The sequence below is a fragment of the Panthera tigris genome, chromosome C1 (assembly GCF_018350195.1).
Source record: "Panthera tigris isolate Pti1 chromosome C1, P.tigris_Pti1_mat1.1, whole genome shotgun sequence".
Taxonomy (NCBI): Eukaryota; Metazoa; Chordata; class Mammalia; order Carnivora; family Felidae; genus Panthera; species Panthera tigris.
In genome coordinates this window covers 217,199,933-217,226,450 of record NC_056667.1, presented here as the reverse complement: position 1 = coordinate 217,226,450, position 26,518 = coordinate 217,199,933, and the positions used below count along the sequence as shown (strand labels likewise).

The 26,518-nt window shown below is 52.3% G+C and overlaps 1 protein-coding gene across 4 annotated transcripts; it reads right to left on the bottom strand.

The window, feature by feature from the left end:
• On the bottom strand, positions 1 to 22,147 carry ASB1 (ankyrin repeat and SOCS box containing 1). 4 transcript variants are annotated; one of them, XM_042995859.1, is made up of 5 exons: positions 21,886 to 22,147; positions 17,652 to 17,793; positions 15,115 to 15,417; positions 7,052 to 7,437; positions 1 to 5,786 (listed from the first exon to the last, which is right to left on the bottom strand). In XM_042995859.1, exons 1-5 carry the CDS (start codon positions 22,127 to 22,129, stop codon positions 5,659 to 5,661), a joined length of 1,203 nt encoding a protein of 400 aa, XP_042851793.1. In that variant the 5' UTR covers positions 22,130 to 22,147; the 3' UTR covers positions 1 to 5,658. The 4 variants fall into 4 exon arrangements, with proteins under 4 accessions (XP_042851793.1, XP_042851796.1, XP_042851794.1 ...); XM_042995862.1 differs by lacking the exon at positions 21,886 to 22,147 and adding an exon at positions 21,700 to 21,866; XM_042995860.1 differs by lacking the exon at positions 21,886 to 22,147 and adding an exon at positions 21,245 to 21,486.
• Between the last annotated feature and the right edge of the window lie 4,371 nt (positions 22,148 to 26,518).

Below are 26,518 nucleotides of genomic sequence, written 5' to 3'. Positions count from 1 at the left end.
TGAGATATGAATAAATGTCTTTATTTAGTTCATCCATTCCTGGGTTCATCCCTCCCACTGTCAAAATAAGTCACGTATAACATGGGCCCAGAGACCATGGTTTTTCCCACAGTTCTCCAGCACCTACCCCCTGCAGAGCACTGTAGGGATGTCACCTTACTTGAAAGCCATGGGTTTCAAACACTTTAGGGGCACGGTCTCTTCAAACTGGAAACCCCACTAAGTAAAACAGGTTCCATCCAGCAGTATAAGCCTGTGCCACACTCTGGGAGCCTCCCTACAACACTGCAAGATCCTTCAGGGCAGCTCCCAAAAGTCCCTCCTTCCATATTGTTAGAAACTTTCCAGAGAGAAACTTTCCCGAAATGTGTATTCAAAGATTTCACAAGACCCATTTCTACCCATTGAGATAAACAGTCCCCCAAATTAAGGCATGGGCAGGGTGAATTAAAGGGTAATAAAGCATTTCTTAAAGTTACAACAACATATCGAAGACGTTCATCACACTTAGAGAAACTCGTCACCAGGCACAAGGGCAGGCACAGTCACGGTCCCCGCTGCTGCGGGGGACACTCATTCATCACCAAAGCGGAAGGGAGAAGCAGGCCACGGTGAACACACCCTGCAGCACGCCTCCAGGCACACTGGCCCCCTGCCTGTCACACTCTTGTGCCCAACACCCAACAAGCACCGGGAGCCGTGCAAACGGAGCCGAGCAGGGACGCTGCTGTGGTGTCGTACGTACGGGAAAGCTGTGTGCACACCCACCATACTCCAAATGCATTTGTGCACATCTGGAAGCAAAACAACTTAAAAAAAAAGATCCCCACGTATTCCAGACACTGAGCAATTACGTGTTAAGGCAACAGAAGTCACCCCTTCTCCCTGCCTCACTCCCCCATCTGATTGTCTGTCCAGAACTTATAGTACATGTCGTGTACGTCACTACCCTCCACTTCAAAACCCGCACGTCCCTCCGTGGACACAATCCCACAAACCATTAATGAGTGCACATCAGTTACTCTACTCCACACCAAGGGGGTCAGGCTGGGGGTGGAGGGGAGGATTAATGAGTAAGCCAGAGACAAAGAGGTCACACGGCCAAATGAGGCACTCCCAGCGAGCAGACACAAGCCGGAAGGGAATCCAGACCCCTCAGGACTGGTCGCTGAGTGCCCGGCAGGCACAAGACCCACCACTAGCGTCGTCACCAACATTCAGCGGTGCCACAGGCCCCCAGGGCCTGAGGTTAAGGGCAGTCGTCGCTGAGAAGGCCCGAGAAGGCCTCGCGAAACTTCCCGGGGGCGCTTCTCACAGACCCAGGAAAAGGCCAGAGGCCTATCACCACAGGGAGCTTCCGTCACTGCCAGGATGTAAGCACGCACTTCCTAACGCCGCACGTGGTGATCGTGAGATCAGCGGGCAGCAGAAATGCTGTGATGCCCTCCCGTCAACAATGTATAAGCTGTTAGAAGAGTCTGAGAGGAACTTCTCATCACCATGTAAACACACACCATAGCTAGACTGCGGTTCCCTGACTTTGAGACCTAAGAGACTGGCAAACTTAGAAAGAAATTCTGGGGTTTGACAAAGAGCAGCCAATATATTATAACCAAGAGCATTTTAAAAAATAAAAATATTGCCCTATATTATCTCCTTGATTACATAAAAGTACATTTTATCACCCAAATTAGGAAGGTCATTATCTCAGAATAAAATATCCTTTAGGTCGAATAAACTTGACTTTGTACGTTATTTAACACATGTCCTTATCCTTGTGACCTGCTCAGAGCCCCCTGTGCCAAGGCCTACGCTGTGGGCTCCCATGACCTTCGTTGCCCCATGAGACACAAAGGACAAGCCCGATCCCCAAGGTCACAGACTCTTCAGCACCATCATCACCTCTAACGCATATCCGCTGAGAAGAAGGACAACAGTCACAGGGAAAGCAGTTTACAGTCACAGGGACCGCTCACGCACAAAGTGCCGTCACACGCTCTCTCACGCGTCCTCACGAAGTCCCGTGGGAAGGCACAGTCGACCGGCTGCCAGTGTGAGAGCACAGCCTCCACGTCACCTGGGACCTGCCCGGGCCACACGGCAGGGAGCGGAAAAGCACAAAGCGCGTCTCTCTCAGGCCGATCTCCCTTTGCTCAGGCCCACGCTCGCGGCACGGCACGTTCCTCTCCTCCTTCTGCCCCAACCTGTATTTACAGAACCAATTTGTGGGAGAGGGAAAAAAGAAAATAGGACGGCACTTAAGCCTGAAAATGGAAACACACTCAACATGAGGAAACTGCTAACTGTCCTCTCTTTTCAAAATCACCTGACAGGTGAGTGTTGACGGAACCTTAGTAAAGATCAAAACAGAACATCAAAAGCCAAGCATCGCTGCCTTAATCCCTTTCCGTGAGCAAGGCAGGGCATAAATAAATAAATACATAAATAACATAAATAACATGAAAAGGCACGGCTGGGCGTGACATCGATGGCTTTGGGAAATGTACTCAAAATCCCCACCCAGGATGCCAGAGCTGAGTTCTCAGATATCGACGCTGCCCCGGACCCTAATCCCTGCCCATCTGTCCACAGCAGCCAAGGCCCCTTGTGTGGGGACAGTAAGGACACTCCTGGGACCAGGCTGGCGGGACACCAGCTCCTTCCCATTGGTTCGCTGTGCCCCTCCCTGGGGACGACTCTGGGCCCAGCCAGGCAGCAGCCTCATCACCACATTTCCTTGCTACCCCGGACTCGGGTGCCCCAGGCCACAGAAACGCGATTTTATGAAGTGTTCTGACAGTTACTCTCTCTTCTCCAGGATCCTATCCTTGCCAACAAAAGGAAAGGAGGCTTTAGTACAGTGTCACTCAAAACAGGTAAGAATGACCTTAAGCAACTATCCCTGTTTTCAGATTTGTGTTTGGCAGCAGAAGTTTCAAACTAGAGGCTGAACCTCAAAGTTGCTAGGATTCCGAAACAATCAGCAGAGTCTGGCTGATCAGACCTGTCCTCCTCAAAGGAAATGCTGAGGCCCCAGTCCCCTGCAGACTGCCCTGGGGCACAGCGACATTCTAGGGGCAGAGTGGGAGACACCCCGCCACCCCCCCCCACCCCCCCCCCCCCCCCGACTCATGCTACCTCCCTGGCCAGGTCTGGGTGAGGCCCAACTATGAGGACCAACTCAGTCCATTCCTTTTGGAAAGACCCTGGGAAAATGGTTCCACCCCCCAGAAACCAGCCCTGCACCTGCTCCACTGGGCAATTGACGCTGACAACACTCTGTGCTGGGCCCCTGGCTCCGTGCAGCCTGAAGGTTGCGCCTACAGGTGCGAGACCTCTGCACTGGCCGCATGCCCAGGCGCTGCTTTCCAGAAGGTCCGAGAACGGAGCTACCCTCCTACCCTGGGCAGGGCTGGAGAGGCCCTGCCCCTCACAGGCCTCCGCAGAAGGCACCCAGCGGGGCAGACCCCGTGCGTGCCCCGAGTCCGGACGCAACTCACCCAGAGAACCCGGGCCGCAAGGGGACCCAGAGCCGGAAGAGCTGAGAAGTGAGGTGAACTACCACCTACTCCGGACTCCTCTCTCAGGCCTACCAAGGTGACCAGCCACGGCTTTCACACCTCCAGTGACACGCTGCCCCTACCAGCATCCAGTCCACCCACGGGGCGCTCAAGCTCCCCTGTGCCCAGGCAGAGCCCTACCTCCCCGAGGGCCTGGCACAGCCCGTGGGCCTGCTCCCACCCCGAGTGCACAAGGAGCACCCCCAACCCTTCTCAGCGGAAACCCTGGCAGCGCTCGGCCGCAGCTCTAATGGCACTGGTCCCCAGCTACCCGCACCCGCAGCTCCCGGCTCGGCACGCGCCAGCCATCCAGGGTCCCAGGTCTTTGGTGGCGGCACACAAGCCCAATCTCGGGCTCGGACAGCCATCCCACACTGACACCACGCACGGCCAGAGCTTGTGACAGGATCACTTCGGCCGCATAAAGCCTCCAGTGACTGCGTCTCCCCTCTGAACCATCCAGCGACTCCTCTGCCCTCAGACCTGACGCAGGCACCCGCAGGTCACGGCACGGCTTTCCGGTGGAGCCGTCCACCGCACACAAGGCGGGGCTTAGAATTCTCTCCCCGACCGCATACGACAATGACCGACACCGCCCGTCTGCACACCGCCCGTCTGCTGGGCTACGACACACAACGCTGTTAGTCATTAAATAAACCTGTATCATTCATCAGTGCAACTGTTACAAACAAGGTATCTCTTCTTACAGAATATCTACACGCAGATTGGCAATCTGCCCATTTCTAAAGCCTTCTAAAGGTTAGAGTCGCCACGATTCCACACAATGGTCCTCGGAGGCTTCAAAGTGCCACATGTGGTTTCTCCAGAAGCAGCATCTCCTGGAGGGGCTCTGCAAGGGCAGCCGGCGGCCCGTCCCGCCCCACCCCTGTGGACACAGCCGAGCCGCACAGCCCAGGTGGGAGTGAGCCCTGCCCACAACCGCAGCCTTGGGGATGGTGACCCGGCTCATGTCACCTCCCGGCACCCCAGCAGGCCGGCGGAGGCCCTCTGACCTCACCGCTATCCCCGTCCTCGGGTTCTAGGAGCAATGACCAAGACGTTCGGTCCCCAACGGTGAAGACCAATCAACCAAACGCCGCATGTTTTGTCCTCTGGACACCAAGCAACTGAGACTGTGGAACCACCCGGAGGACGACCGAGTCTCCCCGGCCCGGTGCGCGCAAGGACTAGGAGGCAGCGCCGCGGGGACTCCCTCGTCGGAACTGGCAGTGAATGCTGTTGGAGCGGTCCTTGGTCCGAGTGTAGGCGGTCAGTTTACTGGCTACTTCTTCGGTGTGCGCCTCCCAAGATCAATCCCCGTCGGGAAGCTCCTCAAAGAGAAGCCGCGAGACCCGGTGGCGCAGTGCCGGGCACGGTCAGTATCAGGACAGGGGCAGCGCTGCGGAAAGTACCTCTTTAGATGGTGAGCAAACGCAGCACTGAGACAACACAGCCGATCCGTGAGGCCAGGGGACCCTCGTGCAGTGAGGACAATTAACGGAGGACACCGCCACCACGAGAAGACAACGCTCCAGTGGCAAGGGAGGGCCGTGTGTAGACAGGTGCCACAGGCCACCCCGGGGGGCAGGGAAAACCACCCAGCACGTCCATGAACTGCGTTCCAGAGCTCTACTTTTCCACCAAACTCTCCTTGCCTTTAGGCATTAGAAGGCTTGAATCAAACAACTGAATGGAGAAGTACAAACATCGGCAGAAGTACAGTTCTGGAAAGTGCTAGCCGTCCTCCCTGCCGGAGCTAGCTATCCGCAGGCCTCCGACCTCAGCCCGTCCTTGCACACGCGGCACGGCCCGTTTCGTCAATATGCGACTGTGAGAATCCAAAACAGAGATACTGAGGAAGAGCGAAATTAGGTTTTGTATGAACTTTTCAGCCGACAATGACCCAAGGACTGTCCGGTGCCCCAAGCACCCGAGATGGAGTTACAAGCCGTGGGAACAAGGCCGTTTCTGCTTTACCAACAGCCAAATGGGACTCGGTCAGAGGACAGGGGGTGGTTGGTTCACAGGGGCAGGACCCGGGGTCCGCTTTCACCGCAGTCACCTTCCTCTTCGCGCAGTCGACCGCTGCATCTGAGCTCTACTCGTAGAGCAGAAACTTTTTGATGGGGTCCGGCAGAGGCAGCGAGGGAATCAGATGGAGTCGGTATTTGCCAAGAGCTCTTCTCACAGCCACCCGGCACAGGTGCAGCAAGGTCCTGGGGACACCTGGAACGCCATGGGAGAGAGGGACAGAGAGGGAGGGAGGTTAATTCCTCTCCTAAGCCTGAAGACGGAAGGCTGGCTGCGACTGACAGAACGCACTGACGCTCACTGCCAACCGGCCAGCTTCACGGGGGACAGGGCAGTCCCTGGCGAGGAAGGTCTTGTCACCTGCTCCTCCCCCGCCTGCCCAAGGGGCGAGAGCTTCGTCCCCCGGGGCCCCTGCTCACCGTGACGGCCCCTCCTTGACCGCGTCTCGTTTCCTAGGGAGAAACAAGGGCCGACTACAGAAGGCCCCGCCAGGTGTCAGCAAGTGACCCACACGCGCTCAGTCAGCCTCCGCGCTCGGCCGCGTCCGGAAACTCCAAGGGGGCCAGGACACACAGGCCAAGCAGTACGTGAGGCGTGCGGGCCCACAATGCTGCTCTGGGACAGGAGAGCCCAGCCACGGCTGTGCCCCGTGGAGCGGGCAGGACGCAGGAGGCTCCACTCCCCCGGGGCGGCTCCCGCTGGCCACCCACCAACTCTTCCGGGGAAGCCCCGGCAGGAGCGGGTTCTAATGACAGCCTTCGGAAACCCCAACGACAAAAACACAACAAACCAAACTTCTGTGAGAGGTAAGGGTGGGGGCAAAGGTATTCAACCCAGATGCCCTGGAGACCCAGGCGAGAATGAGGCCGGGCGCGGGCAGGTCGCAGAGGGCACGCAGCAGCCTGCAGAGGCGCACAAGGTCAATTTCTGAGTCCCAGAGACGGACTCTGGCAACAAGACCAAGCCCCGGATCAACTGCAAACAACCTATCGATTTGTTAATTCGTTAGCAAAACCGTTCTTCCGAAACAAGCGCACGATGGGCTTTATCCTAACAAAAATCAGAGGTACCACACAATAAAAACAACATATTTGTGTGGAAGCGAAGAAGGGGGTGAGGACCCCTGGAGGAGGCAGGGCCGGCAGTCTGGTGTCAGGCCAACATTTAAAAACCGTGTGTCAGGGAGAGAACTGGGGGGCCACAGAGCAGAGCAAAGGGGCAAAGAGCACATAATTTCAGGCACTCTGAGAACACGCGCTTCCACGGATGTCTTTGTATCGACTCCTGGTGTCTAGGACTTTGAGAAGCAAAGACCCGTCTGGAAGCACTCGCGAAAATTCCTAGCCGTAACTGACGACTCTGACTAAGTGCTCAGTCGGAGGCTTTTTTCGTCCCTGCCACTCGACTCCTTCAACTGACCCAAACAGCCTGCGAGTCAGAACGGAAGTCGGGCCACTTACTTCTGGCCTCTTTAAAGACCTGCAGTGCCTCGGGGTCCACCTTCCTTCTGCCTCTCGACTCCGGGCCCAAGGAGTCCCACGTCACCAGGCTCAGGTTGGCTCCAAACTCCACGAGCAGGCTCACGAAGGCGGCCTCGCAGCCGTGGCGCAGGACGGCGTCCATGACGCAGCCGGGGGAGCCCCTGTAGAAGCCCTGCGTGTTGACGGGGCCATTGCAGTTGAAGTCGGGGTTCGCCCCCGCCTGGAGAAGCAGCTTGAAGCACTGGAGGTTGTGGTAGGCCGCGCTGATGTACAAGGGGCAGACCACCAGGGAGGTGAGGCGCCGCGAGAAAGGGGGCCGGATGTCAGGAGTCAGGTGGTGGTTGACATCAACGTCAGCCCCGTACCTGCAGGGGAGGCACAGGGACAGTCAGACCCGGGTCGGCAGCTTCCCACGGCACCCTCGGGAGACAGCCCGACCTCCGTGAGCACCGGGGGGCCGCACAGGAGCCTCCACAGATCACAAGGGTCTCGTGACTTCCAGCAAAGGTAAGACAGCGGTTAAGAACTTGGAATCCACTCACGCCAAGAAATTTACAAGGGAACTCTCTAAACCCTCTGAAGAGCCAACAATCCCACAGCTATTTCAACTACTTCAAAGCAAAGAAAAAGAAAGGAAAAACTCCAAAGTCATCTGATGAAATTGGCCAAACAATCCCAAAACCCGACAAAGGCCCCACCACAAACTACCAACCGATTTCAATTGTGAATATCAATTTAACAACCCTCAATAAAATGTTAGCAAAGAGAATCCAAAAGTATATTAAAAAAGCAACGTACCATGACCTCATGAGGATTATTCCAAGAATGCAAGGGTAGTTCCAGTATTAGAAATTCCATTAACACAGTCCATCATATTCACAGAACTAAGGGGGAAATCACGATTATCTCTACAGGTGGGAAAAAAAACTTGAAGGCATGTGACAAAACTCAACACTACTGCAGGTTCGTAAATACTCAATAAAATTAAGAAGTGGTAGACATTTCCTTCTCCAGATAAGACCCAGATGTCGCAGTCTCACCTAATGGGGGGCAAACAGGGGCGGCTCTCCTCCTGGAGCCCACTCTCCTGCCTACCATCAGTCAGGCATTTTAAATAAAAGTATTAGTGCAACCAGACAAGAGAAAGCAATTAGCCAATTAAGATTAGGAAGAAAAGGAAAAACCTTCCCTATTTTCAGAAGGTATGATTATGTCTGGAAAGTCCTGAATAATTAATAAAAATACAATAAGCAAGGAGAGAATTTATTAAGTACGTTAATAAAGCTATAAAACCAATAGCCTTCATCTATACAAACAAAAACAAGTTCAAAAGCAAAACGGAAAAGACCTCATTTATGACAGCAAAATTAAAGTGAGATATCTAAGCATAAACCTAACGGTACGTGTCTAAAATGTGCATGAAGGAAGTTATAAAATACTACTGAAGGCATCACACAAGTAGCTCTCAGAAATGGAAACACCCACCACCGTTGCCTTGGCGAGGAAGGGTCTACATTAAGAGGTCAATTTTCCCTGAGTTTATTACATAAATGAAAATCCCATTCGAGAACTAAGTAAGTTCATTATAAATATAAACAAATAATAGTAACATCCCTGGAGTTATAGAAGTTGATTATAAAGGTCATTTGGAAGATCAAATAAGGAAAGATGTAAAAGCAAAGGTTTTTAACATGAAAATTGAAGAAAAACTTTTACATAGAAAAAAAAAAAACCAGCATAAGCAAAGTAAAGCAGTATGTACAAAATTAGGGGAATGTTGCAAAGGATTAATATCCTTAATATATAAAGAGCTAATAAACGGAAAAGATCAACTGCTCTATTAGAAATGAGCTAGAGAGGCTTAGCCATGTAAAAGGATGCTCAGCCTCACTCATAACACAAATGCAAATTAAAACTACCTTTACACCTGAAATTAATACAACATTATGTCAACTATAGTTTAAAAAAAGAAAAACTAGGGATGCCCGGGTGGCACAGTCGGTTAAGTATCCAACTCCTGATCTTGGCTCAGGTCATGATCTCACGGTTTGTGAGTTCAAGCCCCACGTCGGACTCCGTGCTGATGGTGTGGAACCTGCTTGAGATTCTGTCTCTCCTTCTCTCTGCCCCTCCCCAGCTTGTGCTCGCTCTCTCTCAAAGTAAATAAAAGAAACTTTAAAAATTAAAAAAAAAAAAAAGAAAACAAGAGAAACTACCCTGAGATACCACTTCTCACCTATCAGACAGGGATAAACCCAAAACTTTATTGACCAGGCTCTAAAGAAGCAAGCAGTCTCGTTCAGTTCTGGCAGCAATACAAAATGGAACCGTCCCTACAGCAGGAAATTTGGCAACAGCTGGCAAAGTTACGTATGCATTTACCCTCTGACCCATCCATCACACTCTTGGAGTCTATTCCCAAGATACATCTGCACAATTCTGAAAAGAAGCATGCACACAATTCACTGAAACATCATCCACAATGGCTGAAGGCAGGAAACAACGCACAGGTCCCTCAACAGGAGACTGGCTGAATACACTGTGCTCCGCCCGCATAAAGCCGGGCTGTACCACAATGAAAAGGCGTGAGGACTGTCGCTAAAGACTGCTCTGGAATGACCTCCAGAATACGTTTCACAAGTGAGAAAGGCAGGACAAAGTGCGTAGTATGCTACTGTTTATCTGGGGGAAAGCGGTTGCAACATGTACGTGTATGACACTCCTAGACACATCCACGCTAGGCTTACAACTTAACAAGGGGGAATAAACCATAAAAGTTTTTAAATGGTCATCTACAGGGGAGTCGAAGGAGACCAGCATAGAAGTTGCTAGACTTTTTAAATATACTTTGTTTTATAGATTTGACTTTGGAACCAGCTAAATCTATGTCGTGAAACAAATTAAATAGAAAGCAATCCCCAAAAATTAAAAGCCAAAGAAACCACTTTAACCCAACTGTGTAGCCACCTGGTGCCATCATGTCCTGCCTGCAGGGTGGCTCCTCTCTGCAAAACAACCAGACGATCCAGACCACTCCCAGCATCAGATTCACCTAGAAGAACCCAAGGCAGGAAGCACAGCTTGCCAGTAGGACAGCTTCATGCAACACCCCCCGCTCCCAGATGGGCATGCTCACGGCGGTCCCTGAGCTAACCCTATGGCTGTCCGCGAGCTCTTCTCTTCTGAGGCCCGGTGACAGCCCAGACGTGAGGAAATGCATCTCTCACGGGACGGGTGCGTGGGCGGCCAGACCTAGAAGCCTCAATCTTCAGCAGGGCCCATCTCTAAACCATCCTACAAAGGCAGAGTCTTCAGGGTCCCCACAAGGGACCTGCCCTGGTCACTGCGCTCAGGGAAGTCCAAATACACACCTTACTGTCAGGATTTGGAGTTCCCCCAGCCCAAGTGCAAACTACCAACCCAGGTCACTTTAAGCAGAGGCCACTGATTAAAGCACAAAGGGTGGCCTGGCTCAGGTTATCAGTGTCCTGGCAAAGCTTAGAGGAAGTCTGCTAAAAAACACTGCCTGGCACAGGGTGTTAGAGCCCACGTGGGGTGAGGAGGCATGTGTGGGAGGGGGCAGCAACATTAAGACATCGGTTATAGATGGAGGGACTGGCAAAATAAATAAATATGTTAAGGATAAGTGGAACCAGGCTTCTGTAGCAAAAGCCAATAATAAATCTGGAAAGGGAGAAAAGTAAGATGACCCCTGTGGTACCAGATTGGATTAGAAGTATTGGGGTGAACTCAACTGTGACTGTATTTAGAGACAGAAATACAGATAGAAATGTGTATATGTATGGGGCACCTGGGTGGCTCAGTCGGTTAAGCTTCTGACTTCAGCTCAGGTCATGATCTCACGGTGAGTGTGAGCCCCGCATCGGGCTCTATGCTGACAGCTCAGAGCCTAGAGCCTGCTTTGGATTCTGTGTCTCCCTCTCTCTCTACCCCTCCTCTGCTCTGCTCAGTCTATCTCTGTCTCTCAAAAATGAATAAATGTTAAAAATAAAAATAAAATTAAAATAAAATAAAATATAATATAAAAAATAAAATAAAATAAAAAATAAATAAAATAAAATAAAATATAAAAAATAAAATAAAATAAAATAAAATAATAAAAATAAAATAAAATAAAATAAAATAAAATAAAATAAAATAAAATAAAATAGAAAAGAAAAGAAACGTGTATAAGTAACCTTAGCTCTGTCCAGTCCAAGAGCCCGAAAAGAACAGCCCATAAGCAAAAAACACTCCCAGTAACCAGATCTTGGCTTCTAAACACTATTCTCCACTAAAAAGAAGCCAGGACTCCTTGGAGAAATCTCTAATCCCAGAGCTAAGACAGGCACAGTACTAGATGAGCTTAGAATATATTGTTATAGGAGAAAGTAAGGAATTGTTCAAAGGATGTTGGGGGACAGGTCATAAGGACAAAGCTGGGTTCCAGTTTGACAGGGCTCCCTGTAGCCAAATTTAAGACAATCTGAGCATCAAAATAATAAAGTAAGGGATTATTACTCACTGGGAAACCACAGGTCTAAGACAAATAAATGAATACAGTAAAAATCTGATAAGAAATAGGATAAACACGTGTTTCATGGTACCCCTCCACAAAACACTTACTAATTAAATAATTACAGAGGGGAAAAAGAATAGCTTTACAGTGGAGAAACGTGACAGACACCACCTTAATCAAAAGATCCAAGCGAACTCCAGCAGTAACGGGACAAGTGCAATCGGGTGCAACCTGATAGGGTGTGATGAGAAGAGCCCAGCCTCACCCCTGTGAGATTCCCGCCCAGCACGCACTCCCCGGCTCCCAGCGGAGTCAGCACCTGCCTCCCTGAGCTTCCCCCACACAGCCCTGCAATGCCACACGGGCTCTATCAGCACGTGTCACTGAAAATAGGGAATCGTGGAAAGCAGTGATGACGGGCCAACGAGCAGGGGTCTAGGGCACGGGCAACAGCATCTCCATTCTCCAGCAACAGCATTCTCCACGGTTGGCCAGCAGTTGTGTTCTATCACCCGTCTCTTAAGCACTGTTCTGAGTGTCCGAAGGGACTCCTCCCTGAAACCGACACTCCTGCTCTCAGGCAGCACGGGCCTAAGGAAGAGGAAGGAGGGGCACACAGGCCGATGTGCTCACAAGACCATCCGCGGCCCCACGGATGCCACGTAGCATCGTCAGACACCACAAACGCAGACATTGCCTATCCTCTTAGACCACGGAAACATCCTAAAACACATACCAAACCAAGCAGAGACTGGTGTTTCGTTTCACACACTCAATCAATTAAGAAAAAGAGAGCTCGATTTTACACAGTGATTTTTTTTTCCCTCCTTTTCTTGGGGATAGGTGTTCCAAACTGTTTGTAATTTTGGGCAATAGGACAATCTGGTATTAGCTGAGCTACGGGAGAGACAGCCCCTCATAAAAACATACTGGATAAGATCCAGTTCATTTTAATCCTGAATATTTTCCAAAATTCCCCTCCTGCTTTTAATATTCTGGCAAGGCTCCACCGGGACAACTCAGTGAATCAGTATAACTTTTGCACATACAGAAACACCACTCCTTACCTTTTTAAAAAAAAAAAAAAAAAAACCATCAGCAACATATATCAAGGGAATTTAAAAGCAACAAAATGGAATTTACTTGCAGAGAAACAGCAAATTACAACGTGACAGCAAAGGGCCCCACATATAAGGGACGATGACTCAAGGCAGGAGCTGACACTGTATGTAGATTGTATTACTTGTTCAGTAACTGAACCACCCCGTCCCTATTTTCCAAGTCAATAAGTCAATTTCCTGGTAATTCAGAGAAAACTTTTTAGTATATGCTCTTGGTACCTCAGTGTAAAAGTAACGTCCTAGGCTCCAGTGAGGGAAGGAGAGGTCTACTAACAGTAACACTTTCTCAAACAGAGCATCTGTGTGTGGACTTCTGAAGGACGAGCCTGCAGCTAACCCAAAGCAGGTATGCATCGTGAACTGACTGAGATGCCTTCAAGGATTTCTGGAACCAAGATGAAATTTCACCGACCGATCCTACTCACGAATACTTCCAAATTAATGACTAACATTCTCCAAGATGCAAAGACAGGGGACTGAGGTGGCTTAGATCATCAAGCTAAAAATCCTTAAAAAGAAGGCAAAAAGCATCACAGCTTTATCACCTTCTAGCAAAACCCATATTACCCTCATTTGTCTCTCCAAAAGCCAATTCCTTGGTCACTTAAAAAAATTTTTTTTTGATGGAGTAAATATATTGTTAGTACCTGGTTCAAAACCCACATTCTGCACTGGGCATGGGGGACAGCAGACCTCCTGCTCCTCAGAACCACCCCCACTGGGGCCTGGCACGATGGGACCCTTATAATCCTTTCCACACTGCAAACTGGCTACCTCAACTACACTCTGTCCAACCGCAGAACAAAATGCCTCCAGAGCAAGGCACGGAAAAAGGCACCTCGGTAGAAAGAAGTCACTGGAGGCAGAATATGAAAACGTAATCTTGTTCAGATTTTTAAAAAGGTAACTATTAGTACAATTAAAATAAGACCAAAAATAAGTAAGTTAATTAAGCAAGTAAGTAAGTAAAAGTAAGTAAGTAAATAAGACCATAAACCATGTAAAGTAACAGAAAGCGGGGCGCCTGGGTGGCTCAGTTGGCTAAGTATCCGACTTCAGCTCAGGTCATGATCTTGTGGTTTGTGGGTTCAAGCCCCGCATCGGGCTCTGTGCTGACAGCTCAGAGCCTAGAACCTGCTTCAGATTCTGTGTCTCCCTCTCTCCCTCTCTCTCTGCCCCTCCCCTGCTCACTTTCTCCGTCGTTCTCCCTCTCAAAAATAAAATTTAAAATAAAATTTTTAAAATGTTAAGTAAAATAAAATACAGAGAAAGCAAAGAAAATACAGATCATGGAACATGATACAAACTAAGGAACAGCTAAAAAACGAAAAGACAGACACAGACCTGACATCAACTATGGCAATAATGTTAACTCTATTAAAAAAACAAAGAATCCCATACATGCAAAGAAGAAAGGTGAGCACCCAAAGAACCACTTAAACCCAGAGTAAAACTAAATGGCAGAATGCTATATAAATGAGCCTTCAGTGAAACCTATAGTTACCTTTGGTTTCGATAATGTGCATACAACCCACAGGCAAGAACTTCTAGGGGCTCAATTAGCATCAAAACATAGGAAGCAAAAAATACTAGAAATAAAAGGGGACACTGACAAATCACAACAGTGATTAAAGACCAACAGACTTCTCTAAACTTGTGGCAGATCCAATGGCTAAAAATGTAAAAAAGAGAGAGAGAGAGAGAGAGAGAGAGAGAGAAAGAGAAAAAAAGAAAAAAGAAAAAAGAAAAAAGAGGGGCCATGAGACACAATTGAGGCTACCATACTGTACTACGCAAATAGAACACCCACGGTCATGTACTTTGTTCGAGCAACCACAACAATGTAGTTCGACATTAAAAAAATAATAAACTCAAAAGAATCCCCCAAATGCAAATTACACACTCTACATTACCTGTGCACAATACTATACAATTGGTTCATAAAAATTTGTATTCAACCCTTCTCCTCCATGGCCATAAGAACAAAGAGAAGAGCGACTTCAAAAATTTCCAATTTCAAAATGAGGAAAAAGCTTAGCAGATATGACCGAAGCTATAGGCAAAGACAAATTAATAATCTTGCAAGTTTACACTTCAAGAAAAAAAAAAATAATCATTCGATTGCAAAAGTTTGGGGAAAAATAAAGTAAGGCAAATGGGAAAAAATTAAAACAAATTAACCAGTAAGCACAAAAATAAGACAACTGATAGAGCTAAGAAGGAGCTGTTTAGAAAGACCTACAAGAGACAAATCTTTCAACAAGCCTAACGTGAGACAGAGAGGGGCAAATACAGACAACAAGGAATGAGAACACGGCCACAGGAACTAGCAGCCATGGGCCCCCCCTCCCCCCGCAGGGACCCGTGCGGGACAAGGGTGGCCGGGCCTCCGCAGTACTGACCTGATGAGGGCCTTCAGAATGTCAGCCCTGCCCACCCGCGAGGCGTGGTAGACTGGGGTGCTGCGGTGGTGCCGGCTTCCGTTGGGGTCGGCGCCGGCTTCCAGGAGGATCTGGGCGCTCTCCAGGTGCCCGTTCACCACAGCCACGTACAGGGCGGTCTGTCCCTTTACATCCACGAGGTCCACCTCGGCCCCTTTCCGGATAAGGAAGTCCACACAGTTGCCGTGGCCGGCAGTGGCCGCGATCCTCAGCGGTGTGCAGGGCAGCCAGCCGCAGCACCACACAGACTTCTCGTTGATGCGGCTAAGAAAGAACATAGGGGAGCCAGGCTGTGAGGGGCAGCCTGGAAAACTGACGAGCCGCTCGGCTTCCTCTCTTACTGGCACCTACATGAAACAGACAGCAGGAGGGCAACCTCTTCAGACGGACACTCCTGTGCTTTAAGAATGCCCCCACGTGCGTTGTTTTATGAAATGCTGGATCCGTGCACGTGGCAGAGCAGATCTGAAGGGCCCGTTCCACGGCAGAGGAAACTGAGGCACAGGCAGACAGATGGGCACTAGGGCTGAGATCTCAGATTTCCTGATTCTCGGTCCAGAGCTCTCTGCTCCACAAAGGGTAGACGGGTCTGCCCAGGGCGTCAGTGCAGGGTGGAGAGCAGGACACTCACCGGGAATCTGGGTCAGGGTCCCGAGGCCCCTTTTCACCCGCTACCAGCTGTGAAGGCCTGAGGTCGGGCCTCGGCATCGTCGCTGGAGCCAGGCGACCACTGTGGTCCCTCTACCTGTGACACAGCACAAGTCACAGCCTGCAGGAATCACTAAGGCCACACGGGGCTACCCTCCTGGCCAACATCAGCAGAGGGAAACTGGCCAGACTCAGCTCTCATCAAAAGGGAAAATCAGGCCACGGTTCCCTGTCAAGGAGTGCCACGGCCATGCAGTCCACTGACCCACCACGTCCTCAGTCAAGACGCGGTTCACTTCACGCTCCCGAGGCAGCTGTGACCAGAGCCTGGTGATCCGGATCACTGAAGCAGTGACGCGGAAATACGTAGTGGGCCAGGGGCTCCTCCTTCGGCGCACTGGCTTCCACAAGCCAAGGAGACCGAGGAACGCTCCAAGGACTCCTCATCAGAGAAGTACACAGCAACAGGAAAATATCGTCGAGACAGATTGACTAAACCCCAACATAAAAAAAGAAAAAAAAGTACTTGGAAAAGCAGTATGAAAAGTCTAAGACCCAGCTGAACTCCGTCTCATTCTGTTGTTTTTATTGTTACCTCTGCAAATTCAAGCGTTTCTTTGGGCTTGAGTCATTCACGTTAAATATTCATGTGGAATCCATCCCGATGTCTTTGTATGATAAGCCTTCCTAGATATTTACAGCTTTCTTTTTTAATACTGCTATCTATTCTGAACAATAATGCTAAGACATTAGAAGTAGAAAAAGAAACCTACTCTTGTATTGTTAGAAATCCTTCTCTTGGGAGCTATTCATAAAATGTGGCATTAATTTCACCACTCATACGCAGGCTTTTCTTCTATCAACTTCCCTGAAGGGGAAACAGAAACACAGAGCATGAGGAGTTTCCGGTGGCAGGTCAGTTTCAAATCTAGCTGGGACTCCAGTCCTGGACACACAAAACAGAGAACCCCCGGAGGCAAGGAAGACTCTACGCTCTCCCACGTGTCCCCAGTGGGAAAAAGGTAACATCAACGCTCCCGCTGCTACGAAGGAAGAGCCTGACGGGGTTGGAGAATCTGACGGGCAACACGCAGAGCTCTATGGACAGAGGGAATAAGAAGGTGAGCACAGAGCAGATCCCAGGAGGGTGAGACAGCTGACCTGAGACAGAGCCCCAGGCCCAGGAGGCAGACAACTGGGGACCAGAGAAGCTAGAGGAGAGCACATCAGGGGTGATGTATAAATGGGGTACATCAGGAAGTCCGCGCCCACCAAGGGGTAACCAAATGAAAATAACAAAGGGGAACTTATGTATACAGCTTAGGGTAAAAGGCCACGAAAGACTTGGGGGTGCCTGGGTGGCTCAGCTGGTTAAGCATCTAACTCCTGATCTCAGCTCAGGTCTTGATCTCAGGGTCGTGAGTTCAAGCCCCTCCTTGGGCTCCGTGCTGGGCGTGAAGCCTACTTTAAGAAAATTAAGAAAAATAAAAACTATTTTAAAAAAAAAAAGAAAAAAAAAAGAGCCGCAAGAGACTTGGAAGGGGACAGGACCACTGTCGACGAGAGTAACAGTGCTGCCATCAGGATTACCATCAAGAAAACTGACACCAGAGAGGGCCAGAAGTTTCGAGGAAATAGAAAGGTCAATGACAGAGCGAGACTTGAACTCAGGTCTCCCTACAAGTCTGACCGTGCTTCCCCGGTCTCCTTTCTCCCCCTGGCCTGGAAAGCACCAGGGCCTTCACCTGCAGACCAGGGAGTCACACGGACCCCCGTGGATCACGCACTTCAGCTCCGCGCAGACCCACGGGGCCCAAGTACCGGGCCAGCCCCAGGACAGTGACGCTCACCTCCGGTAGCTGTCCTCCTGCAACAGGCTCCTGAGGGTCTGGAGGTCCCCCACGTAGGCTGCATCATGGAGCCTTGTGTCCTCACAGTGCTCCAGCGGATGGTCACAAAACTGCTCCCTCAGCCACTCCTTCAGATTAGGACCTGCACTGAAGAGAGGGGCTCCTGTCAGCCAGGGGAAACCCTGCCAACACCAGCCAGGAGGGGGCGCCATCTGCAGCGAGCCCTTTGTCCTCTGGCTACGGGACCCCTCAAATGCTCAACAACAAATCATTCCCTGCTCCAGAAAAACAGAGAAATACAGAAAGTTTCCCGTAATGAAAGAAGCACATTCCCGACACCAAACCTGGCAAGGGCAAGAATTTTAAAAACGCTGGTGGGGGGGGGGAGGTAAGGAGTCAACCCTACTGAAGGATACAGAAGATCCTACATAAAATATTAGCAAGGTTCAATTTAAAATACGTATCAAAAAATCCACCATAGGGGCGCCTGGGTGGCTCAGTCGGTTGAGCTTCCGACTTCAGCTCAGGTCATGATCTCGCGGTCTGTGAGTTCGAGCCCCGCGTCGGGCTCTGTGCTGACAGCTCAGAGCCTGGAGCCTGCTTCGGATTCTGTGTCCCTCTCTCTCTGCCCCTCCCCCACTCATGCTCTGTCTCTCTCTGTCTCAGAAATAAATAAACATTTTAAAAAAATGTTTTTTAAATCCACCATAATATCACTCTACCTATCCCAAGAATGTAGGAGTGTCTTAATATTGGAAAAAACCATACGATCACCTTCCGTATTACAGAAAGACACTTGCCCTTGGCAAAATTCAACAGCCAAACAAATGCGGCTGTTTGTAACAAGCTGACCTGGGTAATGACCTCAGAGGAGTCTACGTGAGTAACTCATCAGCCGGTAACCTAAGATGGGGGCACTTCACTAAATATAAGTTACACCTCGGTAAGAAGGAAAATTTAAAAATATGTGCATATAAATAGAAGGCCAGCCTCGTGTAATAGACTATAAACCTGGAAAATAACAAAGACTAGAAGCGGTGAGCACATATCATGCACCCAGGTTAAGAGTCGATGCTAGGAAACTTTTATTTTTTTTTTATTTTTTTTTTAATATTTTTTTTAACGTTTATTTATTTTTGAGACAGAGAGAGACAGAGCATGAACGGGAGAGGGTCAGAGAGAGGAAGGGAGACACAGAATCCAAAACAGGCTCCAGGCTCTGAGTGGTCAGCACAGAGCCCGACGCGGGGCTCGAACTCACGGACCGTGAGATCATTACCTGAGCCGAAGTCGGATGCTTAACCGACCGAGCCACCCAGGCACCCCGATGCTAGGAAACTTTTAAATGGTACCACATAAATTAAGAGGTTTAACAAATCTCTTGGGAGGGGGGTATTTATTCTTTTAATGTTTATTTACTTATTTTGAGAAAGAGAGCATGCCAGCGGGAGAGGGGTAGAGAATCCCAAGCAGTCTCACAAACCCATGACATCATGACCTGAGCCGAAACAAGAGTCAGACGCTTAACCGGCTGAGCCACCCAGGTACCCCATCTTCGGGGTTCTTATATGCAACACAAATATCATAAAAGTTTACCTGGAAATAGGAATGGGAATCATTTTTTTTCAGCACATATGACACGAAATCTACCCTACCAGTTAGTTAACAGAACTGATTATTTGTCATCAGAATAAAAACATAAACAGAATCCACTGCTCAGGAAAGACCTTAATATAAAGATAAATGGGTGTCGAAATCTGTAAGGGATAGAGAGTAGTTGCTATAGACTGAATGCTTGTGTCTCCCCCAAAAATATGTTGGAATCTTAACCCCCAAGATGATGGTTTGAAGAGGTAGTGACTTTGTAGGTGACTGGCTCATGAGAGCAGAACCTTCATGAATGAGGTTAATGCCATTATTAAGAGAGACCCCAGAGAGCTCCCGCTCACCCCCCACCACGTGAGGACAAGGCACTGCTGCTGTCTATGAACCAAGAAGCAGGCCTCCCCCAAAGAATCCACTGGGGCCTTGGTCTTGGACTTCCCAACCATCAGAGCTAAGAAAAATAAATCTCTATTGCTTTTAAGCCACCCAGTAGTATATGGTATTCTGTTATAGCCTGAACGGACTATAAGTAGTCAACAAATTTGTAAAATCAGATACCTACTTGCAAATTCTCGAGTTTTTCACCTGACACTAGAGCTCAGAAATAATCTCCAGATAATCCAGAGTCCTGCATACAACATCACAGACAGGGAGGGGCGTAAGGAAAGCGCACGAACTCGGCTCCCTGCATTCAAGTTCCTGCCTTGCCACCCTGTTCCAGCATGCGACCAGGCACAGAAGGACACCCCTCCGCAGGTGCACTCCTTCCAACGATGAAGTCGGTTTTTATATTCAACCCGTATCTCTTCTGAATACCTACTGTATACAAGGCTTGGCCCTGGCACAGTGGGGGTGACGAATGTTTCCTTGCCCTTCAGGACTCAACGGATCACTGGCAGATGGGCAGGGCAGCAAGGGTTCACAAACACATGGGTCCCTCAAGCTGATCCCACAACACCTGTGGCAGATCAACAGGCAGGCCCCAAGGAACCCTTAGGGCCCCCCAAACTCTCCTCCACTGCAGTAACCCACAGTCTCACCCCACAGAGTGAAAGAGTTCAAAGCAGGAGGGGGTAAGATGCAGAAAACATAGAACAAAGCCTGACAGGTTAAGTGGGGGGCCATGGACTTTTGCTAGGTTCTTCTCCGGGCCTCCCCTCGCTGGCCGCTTTTCAACCCGCTCCCTGGCCCAGCTCAGTGCAGCCTCCTCTTCCCCAGCTCCAGATCCCAGGATAACTTCAAGTTTGTGCTTTTCCGATCAGCTTCTCCACTGTCAACGCAATTACTCCGCAGAGCACTTAGACCTTCACTGGACATGTCCGCGGCCCCTCCACTCCCGGGCCTGCAACACTCCAAATAACAAAACAGCACTGCACAGATACAAAAGAGCCCTGTATACAGGGGCAGAGCAGCCTTTCTTCCACACGGCTCCCGTCCCTACTGGGAAGGGGCCCTCAGGCCTCCTCTCAGCCCGTTCCTCTCCCTCAGGCCGAAATGACAGCCCAGGCACCAAAGTCCTGATACCTGAGGTCAAAGTCAGTATCAGCCGAATCTCAGGATGGAAGGCGCTTTGTCTGACCTGCCCCGGTTCGCTGGGCTGTCCCCCGCCCAGGCAAGGTCTGGCCTGCAGGAGTTCCTCAATAAACGTCTGATGGAAGAATGGAGGGATGAAAAGGCCCACTTGAGCCAGTCTCCAGGTGTAAGAAACTCTCGGGAGACGAACCCGTAAAGTGCAGAGCACACAGAAGCAAGCACTCGGTAGGCAGGGCAAACCCAGACAACTGACACGGAGGAAATCCCGCCACAGGCTAGGACGAGCCTCTCCTCTCCTGTGCTTAGGAGGAGGGTCTCAAGGTGGAAACCCTAAGTCTGAGGGCTATTGAGGGAGGTCGCCGTGAGCCTTCCTAGCTGCCTCCTCTGCCGGTGGGCCCCTGGACATGCTGTGTCACGAAGAGCTCGCTGGGGACGGTGTTATCGCTGTCCCTTGCCTGTGCGTGTGATGTACCTCCCCAGGCAAGCCGTGGGTGGCGGGGCGGAGAAAAAGACACCTGCCCTCCGGAGGGGCTGGCCTCTGGGGGCTTTCCTGACCCGTGCGTTCGGAGCTGGGAGATGATCCATGTCCTACTGTTACAGTTGGGGTCCTATCACATCCCCACCGGCTCAGGAGCCGGCAGTTAGAAAAGCAAGTTCCACAGGACAGTAACTCCGGCGCGAGGACGTCCTCGCGAGGCCGAGGAGCGGGCACACGCAGCGGCCGGGCCGCCCCGCACGGAGAGCCGCGCTGACCCGCCCCCGGCGGCAGGGCGCGGCTGCGTGGGCCCGGCCGGCGGGGGACGAGGAAGCACGGCCCGGGCGCGGCCGCCGCGTCCCCCCCGCGGGGACGCCGGACCCTGCCCTCCGCTGCCCCACCGCCCCCGCGGCCCGGCGGCGGCGCGCACGTTACCTGCGGGCCCCGGCCCGGCCCGCCCGTGGGGGCCGCCGCCCTCCGCCATGGGCGCTCCCGACTTCCCCCGGTCAGCGGCCCCGGCCCGAGAGCGCCCCGCCGACCGGAAGCAGAGCGGCCACAGCCGCTTCCGGCGCCGCGGGCAGGTGGGCCGCGTCGGGGGCGCGGCTTCCGGCGAGCGCGCACCTCCCTCGCGGGCTTCCGAGTGGGGCTCCGGCCTCCGGTCCCGACGCCTCCCGTCCCGACGCGAGGCCCAACGAGCGCCGGCAGCGGGGCGCCGGCTGTCCGGGGGCGCGGCCTGTCGGGGGTGCGCGCCGTTGGGCCCGGCGGTGCGGCGGTTTCTGCACGAAAGTGGAGCGGTCTGGAAAAACAACCTCACCTGGGGGCGGAGCCTAGCGCTCTCCCGCGAGCGCTGGTTGGGCGGCCCCATCCCCGCCCCCGGTAGGGGGCGCGGCCTTGTGCGCGCGGGTGTCTGCGAGACCACGGGCGGGTCGGGAGGCTGGTGGGAATCGGGTTTGTGCGGGGCTGACGGCGCGCTCCCGGGAGTGCGGGTTAAAGAAGGCCTGCGTGGGCAGCAGCGGCCCGCTCCGGAGCAGCCCCGGGAGAGCGTGGATGCGAAGGCGCCGGACTTCCAGCTCGGTTCCCCGCGGCCGGTTCTGTTGGCCGGGCGCCACTACGGGGTGCATGTATCAATGTGCTACTAGCAGAATGCACCCCCAGAATGCTTTCTATGAGGGCAGGGCTCTCGTCTATTAAATTATAGCATTTATTGACTGCCTGATACAAAGCATTTATTGAATAAGTGAACAAAGGAATAACTTCTGCGCTCTCGCTTCTTGCAACGTTGTCAGTACAATGTGTGTATTGAGCGTGGGTTCTGGAGCTCGGATTCCCTTGGCCGCAGACCTGGCAGGCCCGCGGGGCTGTTTGGTGGGGGAAGAAGGCTTCCTGCAGTGCTGTTTGGACTTGATAACAGCAGACAGCATCCCTGGCAGAGGGTTGGGGGTGACGCCCTTGGTGCTGCACCGCCGGGAGCCAGGGGTGTGGCCAGCCCACTGGGTCCGGAATCACAGAAACAACCCAAGTGTCCATCAGCGCCGGAATAGATAGAGTGTGGTCTGGTCATACAATGGAATGATATGCATGTTAGGAAGGACATTCTACGACATGGATGAACCTTGAGGACCTCATGCTAAGTGAAATAAGCCATTCACAAAAGGACAAATGCTGTGTGATTCCACTTGTGTGAGGTCCCTGGAGGAGTCAAACTCTTTAGAGAAGGAAAACAGCACAGCGGAGCCAGCGGCTGGGGGCGGGGAGAATGGGGATTTGTTTAAAGGGCACAGTTTGAGTCTGTGAAGATGATAAAGTTCTGGAGATTGACCACAGATCAATCACACAACAGTGTGAATGCGCATAACACTGCTGAACTGTACGCTTTAAAAAGGTTAAATACGTGTGCCTGGGTGGCTCGGTTGGTTAAGCGTCTGACTCTTGATTTGGGCTCAGGTCATGATCTCACGGTTCGTAAGTTTGAGCCCCGAATAGGGGGCTCCATGCTGACAATGCTTGGGATTCTCTCTTCCTCCCTAGCTCTCTGCCCCTCCCCCGCTCACATGTGCATGCTTGCTCTCTCTTTCCCTCACAAGATAAACTTGGGGGGGGGGGGACAATTTAAAATAATAAAGTCTATGATGTATAAGTTACCACAATTTATTTTTTTTTTATTTTTTTAATGTTTATTTATTTTTGAGAGAGACAGAAACAGAATTGAAGTGTGTTAGGGGCAGAGAGAGAGGGAGACGCAGAATTGGAAGCAGGCTCCAGGCTCCGAGCTGTCAGCACAGAGCCCGACGCGGGGCTCAAACCCACGAGCCGTGAGATCATGACCTGAGCCGAAGTCGGAAGCTCAACCGACTGAGCCCCCCAGGCACCCCTAAATGTTACCACCATTTAAAAAAAAAAGGAAGGCTGGCCCCACTTACCCCCACCCCAGAGGTCCTGATGCAGATGGTCTGAAGTGTGGCCTGGGCCTTCAGGATTTTTGAGGCTCAGGTGATTCTAATGTGCAGCCCTGTCCCAACCAGCTTCAGCAATGCTGCCTTCCCGGTCCCCAGGCATCAGTGCCTTTGTATCTAGGGGTTAAGTGGCCAGAGCAGAGCGTCACTCTGTGCCTAGGCCTGGCTTTGATGCTGCCCTCGGAATCCTGTCTCTTCTTGAGAAAGATCTGAGGCCCCACTCCATTCACGGCCTCCCACCCCTCCTCCTAAGCGCCCACCAGACGAGGACAGTACCGTCAATGCCAGCAGGCGCCGAAAGAGGCATTAACCCTCCCGTTTTTCAGGAGCCTGAGGTTAAGGGGCCTGGTGCCATTCCCAAAGCACACAGCGGCTGAGACGGCGCTCGGCACCCCTGGGGCCGCTCTCCTCGGGCCTCACCTCTCTCCAGGGCCCACTTCCTCCAGGTCCTTTAAGCCCCGAACACCCACCAACAAGAGGATGATCAGTGAATTCTGCAGATGGGAGTAATTCAGCTCGCGTAATCTATAACCAACAGAGTTTGCCAGTGCCAGCCCAGGCGTGGGCTCGCGGGGCATGCCAGCCCATGGACACGGGGCTGGTGCCACCCCGGGCACAGTGGGGGCTGTGTCTGCCCCCCTCCGAGTCCCGGCAGCACCCTCACATTCTCCCACACCCACTGCTTCCTCCCACCCTAAGATCACCCACGGCCTCCTGTTGCCATCTGACAGCTCAGGCCACCCCCACAGCAGCCCACCCATCTATGTCCCCAGAACAAAATGCCCACTGTCCCCAGGATGAGCCCTCCTTGAAATCTAGCCCAGTCTTCCTGGAGGACACCTTGATCAGAAATTCCTCTTCTAGGCATTTATTCTAGGGAAGTAACCAGATGTGTGAGAGATTCAGCTATGGTGCTACTCATCAGGCATCATCTTTATAGCAAAAATGTCCAACGATAGCTTTCTGGCTCAGGAGGTCTGGGCTGGGGCCCCTCGTCCCCGCTCCTGTCCCTTCCCCTCCTCCCAAAACACTGCTAGTGCTCCCAGTGGCTAGAAGCCTGAGCCCCACAGCTGCATGTGGTGAGGACCCCGGCCCGGGCTCGGGGGTGCTGGCAGCTCGATCCCCACCACCCAGCTCCGGGAACAGGCAGTAAATCACCAAACGACAGGGTGGGAGAGGGCAGCTTTCCTGGTTCTGGGGACCCTTTGGGCCTGCGTTTGGGGCATCTCCTCCCAGGAGCCTCAGGCCAGGCCCCCCTTCTCCCACACTGCATCCCGGGTTGGGGACCCACCCTCCTTCTCTGCCCAGGCTGGGAGGGAAGCAAGGGTCAAAGCAAGTCAGAGGCAGTGTCCCAGCAGGCCTCCAGCCAGGCTGGGGCAGGGAAAGGCAGTGGAGAAGGGTGGGGAGCGGTCAGTGTGGCCCACAATGCCTCTTCACACACCCACTCTCCCGGGCCGGAGATGGCCGAGGACAGCGTGGAGCCCCGGGCTGACCTGCTGAGGCGTGTGTCCCCACAGGTGGCAGTGAGACCACGTGTCCTCCATCTTCTCCTTTCACCACCTGCCTAAGCACCTGCCGAGCTCCCGTCACAGGGAGGGGGAGGGAGATTCTGGGGCTTGGCGAGGAAATCTCAGCCCCGGGCCTCCAGACGCAGGAAGGGCCTGTGCCTGAGTCTGCAGGGGGTAGTGACTCACGGCAGAGCCCACAGACTCAGGGACGACTCGCCCAGTCCTAAGGGACCAACCCTCCCGCTGCGCCCCCGACCGAGGGGGTTCCCGAACACAGGACTCCCAGTTTTAAAACCAGAGTGAGTCGGGCCCCTCCCCCAGCCCTGGAATTGCTGTCCGTCGCCCAGCCCTGAACTGCCTCCCCCCCTCGCCACCAGGTCAATTTTCCCTGCAGAGAAAGTAGCTGAGATTCCGGCTCTGTCATGTGGGCTGACAGTTCCTATGACATCCTGGGAACTCCCACGTGTTCCTTCGCTGGACGCGTGGGGCCCTTCACCCCAGCCTCCTCCCTCGGGCAGCTCCCAGGACACATCCAGAAGCCAGTGTCTGCACGACCCGGACCCTGCCGGCCCCCCACAAAGCAGCCCAGGGCGACGTGTTTCTCCGGCTCCCCAGATGCCTCCCTGCCCCCACCCGAGCCTCTCGGGGGCGCCTGGGCTCCCCGCCAGCCCCCACGCACACATCCGCCTCGTTTATCTCTTCCCACCTGGACTCAGAGCCGTGTTATCTCTGCTGGCGGCCACGGAGCTTCCTCGAAAGCTGCCTCTGGTCGGACAAATATTTTGATTCTCTCACGGGAGCTGCCCAGCACTTGTTATTGAACAAACGGATAAAGTCATTCATCGACCAGAGCTAACAAGCGTCCTCGTCCAGGCGCTGTGCGTGGTCCCGCGTGCAGGGGTGAGTGGACCCGGCCCCGGCCCACGGCACCTGTGGCCCAATGTGGTGGTGTGCGCGGTGGCCCCCCCCAAAAGGAGAAGCCCACCTCCCAACCTCTGAAACCGGACAGCGCGACTTTGTTCGGAAAAGGGGTTTTGCAGACGAAATCCGGGCAATGATCTCATGGCCCTGGACTCAGGCTAGGCCCTAAGCCCAATGACAAGTGTCTTGATAGGAGAAGGGCAGAGGGAGATTGGAGACTCAGACACACAGGGAGAAGCCACATGAGAAGGAGGCAGAGATTGGAGGATGCGGCCACAAGCTAAGGAAGCCGGGGGCCATCAGGAGCCGGAAGAGACCGGAAGGACCTGGCCTGGAAGCCCCAGGAGGAATGCGGCCCTGCAGACACCTCGA

What these genes read in the sequence shown, in the direction of transcription:
- ASB1 (XM_042995859.1), bottom strand. Translation starts at nt 22,129, where the DNA reads ATGGGGCCGCCCAACCAGCGCTCGCGGGAGAGCGCTAGGCTCCGCCCC. An exon ending in CTCGGAAGCCCGCGAGGGAG is followed by an intron (nt 17,794 to 21,885) that starts GTGCGCGCTCGC and finishes TCTTCAGTGCAG; the next exon opens with GTCCTAATCTGAAGGAGTGG. An exon ending in ATTCTGAAGGCCCTCATCAG is followed by an intron (nt 7,438 to 15,114) that starts GTCAGTACTGCG and finishes CCTCCCCTGCAG; the next exon opens with GTACGGGGCTGACGTTGATG.